At 37.0% G+C, this 4,692-nt stretch overlaps 1 protein-coding gene across 1 annotated transcript; it reads left to right on the forward strand.

Annotated features, from left to right (window-relative positions):
- Positions 1 to 421: 421 nt before the first annotated feature.
- Positions 422 to 1,919, forward strand: LOC131051767 (flavone 3'-O-methyltransferase 1). Its single transcript, XM_057986377.1, has 3 exons — positions 422 to 1,369; positions 1,471 to 1,535; positions 1,629 to 1,919. Exons 1-3 carry the CDS (start codon positions 673 to 675, stop codon positions 1,917 to 1,919), a joined length of 1,053 nt encoding a protein of 350 aa, XP_057842360.1. The 5' UTR covers positions 422 to 672.
- The last annotated feature ends 2,773 nt before the right edge of the window (positions 1,920 to 4,692 follow it).

The raw sequence follows: 4,692 nt of genomic DNA on the forward strand, positions 1-4,692 counted from the left end.
TAGTTATGAGGGTCAAAAATAGGGGATAAGAGTTTGGACGTGAGTAACTACTTTTAACCTAGTTTTCTTATCTTGAGAAAACGAGTCATTTTTAGAGATTTTATGACACATTTCATGTTAGTTATGAGGGTCAAAAATAGGGGATAAGAGTTTGGACGTGAGTAACTACTTTTAACCTAGTTTTCTTATCTTGGGAAAACAAATATCAAGGGTGGGCAACACATGTCATGGAGGTTTTGCCAATGGTATTGTAAAACCACAAATAATTTTCAGGTTGTAAAATTCCTATATAATGAGGGCTTGGGGAGGAGTTTGTATTATGGAGTTTGGTTTGCAAGGCTATGTGCTAGAAGGATGCTAGTGAAGTCTCTCCGAACTTGAGTTGAGGTGATGCTCTTGTAAGAACTTGCATTGCAAGTGTTAGAATGTGGGGTTTTTCACCCGTATGGGTTTCCTCACAATAATCACTGTGTTATGTGTTTATTGTTTTATTTCTACTCTATGTACTTCTTGTAATCTTAATATTTAAGTTGAAATTTGCATAATCGTCCTCTCAAAATTAGCGTAGGCAACGTTTCCGCACACTTTGCTTCCTTACACTTCCTTCCTCTCTCACACACAACAATCAACTTGAGCTCCCTCTTTGTGCAGAAGAAGAAAAGGCAGACAGCCATGGAAGCCGAGCTCAAGCTTTACATCATATTTTCATTTGCCCAGCCCATGGCCCTCAAGGCCGCCGTGTTACTCAACATTCCAGCAATCCTCGCCAATTCTGAGGAGCCTCTCTCCGTCCCTGAAATTGCCTCCCTCATTTCTTCCTCCACCGAAAAATCTCCCAACTCAGACTACCTCGCCAGAATTCTCAGATTCCTCTCCTCTCACGGAGTATTTGTCCAGACAGTCGTCATCACCAACAGCGGAGACGATGTGAAAAAAACATACAAATACGGATCGACGAGCATTTCAAAATTACTGGTGGAAGAGAAAGGGGGGAAATCGAAATCCTCAGCGGCTCTTCTGTTGATGGAAACGAACCGCGATTTCATGGAAGCGTGGCATCACTTGTACGACTGCACACTCATGGGCGGGTCTCCATTTGAGAGGGCTCATGGAATGAAGATCTGGGATTATGCCAATCTCAATCCTCATTTCAGTAGCCTGATCAACGATGCCATGGCCAGCAACTCTGCAGTGGTAATGGATGCGCTCTTCCAAACTTACGAGGGCTTTGAGGGCGTCACATCAGTGGTGGATGTGGCTGGAGGCGTGGGTTCAGCTGCTTCCATGATCGTGCACAAATACCCAAACATTCGTGCCATTAATTTTGATTTGCCCCATGTCATTGCCTCTGCTCCCAAAGACATTCCTGGTATGAAAATTTTATTCTTTTTTTACTCTTTTAATTGTAAAGGATATACAGAAATATTGCTTTCAGTATCAGTGACCAATCATGTGGATCAATTGTTGCAGGGGTTGATCATGTTGCTGGAAACATGTTTGAGAGTGTGCCATCTGCTGATGTAGTTCTTTTGAAGGTGAGTAATATGTATTAAGCTAATATTATGAATTTAACTATAGTTTTTATTATATAGAATAGATTTTTAAAATTGTTTTTTGGGTAAATGTAGTGGGTTTTACATGATTGGGATGATGAAGAATCCATTAGATTGTTGAAGAATTGTTACAAGGCGATTCCAGAGAAAGGGAAGGTGATCATTATTGATGCAGTTGTGGAAGGAAATGGATTTTTGAAGAAGCAAGGATTGGCTTTTGATATGTTCATGATGGCTCATACTCATGGAGGAAAGGAAAGAACTGAAGAAGAATATAAGATTTTATCTCAAGCTGCTGGATTCAAACGTTATAATATTATTAAATTACCATTTGTCCAAGCAATTGTAGAGTTGATTAAGTCCTAAGCTACTTTTACAACTCTACTAAAGAAAAACATGGGAAGTTTACTTTTTGTGAATTATGTATGCTCACATAAATGAAAATATCGTATATGAATTATGTATGCTCACATTTTTAAAATTGAAGATTGCATGCTCTACGCCACAACTGTTAATTTTTTATATGAGGGATATTTTGAAGTAAATACATAATGGTTCTATCAAGAGTCTCATTTGTTTTCAACATCTTAAACAATTGAGGCAAGCTTAAACACCATCATAATTGCAGACTTCAAATTATTATAATTTGGTTCATTAATAATGACACGGTTAAAGGGAAAACAGAAAGATATGACTTGGATTAATATAATCATTACATAATTCTATTGACTTTGTTTGTTGAGGTTGTTTTGTTTTATGCATCTTTATGTTAGTGAAATTTGATCATAGAAGAGCCCATGTGTAGGGTCGAGCTCGTTGATATTGGTGGGGATTTTTGGGGGATTTTGCACAAATTGTGCCATATTCTTGTACTCACACTGAATTATAAAGTGCCATGGGCTGTTGTCTAGAGTCTTTGTTGTTTTCCAATCACAACTTTGTCAAAGTGAGTGTACCTCCATGACAATAGATCAATTAGTGGAATTCATGTCTCATTGTGTGTGTAGTTTGGTGCACACCCTTTGTTCAGTTGTGGGTACTATCTTGGTCACTTCAGACCTTGGATCACCTCCATCATGAATTACTTGGTGACACACGATTTTAGTGAGCTGTCGTGCTTCTCCCTAGTCACCATTATGGGGGCGTGTCATACTGTTCGTGCTAGTGCCCTTGGTTTTGCATGAAGTGAGTTGACACACTCTTGCATTCTTGTTTTGTGGAGGCAACCTTGTTAGTTGATCATAGCTGACTCTACCTTCTCTAGGTTGAGACCCATGTCTAAAACTTGTCTACTCTTCCACCCTACTCTTGGCTATTTAAGAAAGGAAACTTGTACATTTGTACTCACCTCTTAACTCAACATAATCTCATGTGTTGAATCTCTCTTAGTTGTGGATGATGTTTTGCAGATTGGCTCCTGGGTTGGGTGAAAAAACCTATAAATACATCTAGGGTGGACCTAATTTGAAGGGGATGATTGAAGAAATTATTCTCATTTATTTGTGAATATATTATCTAGAGATCAAGGGTTTTTGTAGACATGCTTGGCATGTGGAAAGTAGTTAGGAAATGCTTTACTAATTCTACATCAACAAGATTAATATAATTTCATCTTAATGGAATAAAAATTTGTCCTTGAGTGTCAGCATGGTAGATATGTCATTGTGGAAGTGGAGATTGTTGCTATATTATTACAATGGTGAAATTTGTGTATGAGACAAACAAGGTGGAAGTTTGAGTAAAAAATAACGTGAAATATATTCTTAATATAAAATTTAGATCAAATACATAAAAATCTATCTTGAAAAGTGTGAATTCAATAATTTGTAATAAAAGTAATTCTATAGAAATAATCAACATAAATACACTCTCTATTAAAAAAAAAATCATTATTAATGAATTATTTATATCAATTATGTAGATATTAAAACGAGTAGAGAAGCGGAAACAAAACAACAGAAAAGAAAACTCACAACATAAGGTTTAACGTGGTTCACCACTAAGTGGCTACGTCCACTAGAAACACAGAGAATTATCTTATTAATCAATATCAATTCTACTACATACATGACTGCACTTAGTCATTTATATAGACATCTTAGATATGAAATGAAGAGTCTTATGGGGAAGACAAACAACCTTGTGACTGTTGGGCTTCATATACCCAACAATCTACCCTGTGAAGTCCAACTGACACAGCCATGCAGTGAAACATCCCTGCTTCATTTCCTAAACCTACATTCCACCCAATCTACAAGATTTTAACTTCGCTAACTCTTGTTCATGTATGCTTCAAATTAATCTTCTCCAAAGCATGCCAGACTGAAGAACACTTAACCATTGAGCATCTTCTGTTGCAACAAACTTGCCAATCAGTCCATAATCAGAAACCCCACTATCTGCTCCTATGCTTGTGCTCCCCCTTAACAAAATATCTAAAAGATTGTCATCTTTCTCAGATATAATGAGATCTATCTTATCTGCCAAAGGAACAACAACAAAAAACCTTATTTTGTATGAGAATTTCACAGCTAAGCTCGTCTTGGTCCTTGTTGTCAAAAGTTACACTAATACATTTGGTCTAAAATTCCAATGGAGGTTTTTGATGGAGAATATATATTGTGACCAAATTTGATTTTTTTTGAAAAAATGCCCGAATTCGTCAGAATTCCAACGATAATTTCGATGAAGAAGGTATTACTAATGAAATTTGATTTTTTTGAAAAAATGTGCCTGCGTTCGTCAAAATTCTGACGAACACGGGCATTACTTAAAAAAAAAAGAAACACCACAATTCATTTTAACCCAAAGCTGCAATCTCGTGCAAGCAGAGCTCTATCACTCCCTGTGTGCGATCTCCTCCACCCAATCCTAAATCAAACTACCTGCCTATGAAAAGAAGAGCTCTATCACTCCCACTCAACTGAGCATTCGAGCTTCACTGTGGTGACACATTTCTTGCAATTTAACAACTAAAAGGTTAGGGCGCTATACTTCATATGAATTTTGCATATGAATTGTCATTTTGGGGTTGCATATTATCGATTTCATTTTGCATATGAATTTTGGACCTATTGCAAGGAAACTTTATGCCATGATATCGACAACTAGATTATCTATGACCTACTACAAGGGAACT

Source organism: Cryptomeria japonica, chromosome 2, assembly GCF_030272615.1.
Source record: "Cryptomeria japonica chromosome 2, Sugi_1.0, whole genome shotgun sequence".
NCBI lineage: Eukaryota > Viridiplantae > Streptophyta > Pinopsida > Cupressales > Cupressaceae > Cryptomeria > Cryptomeria japonica.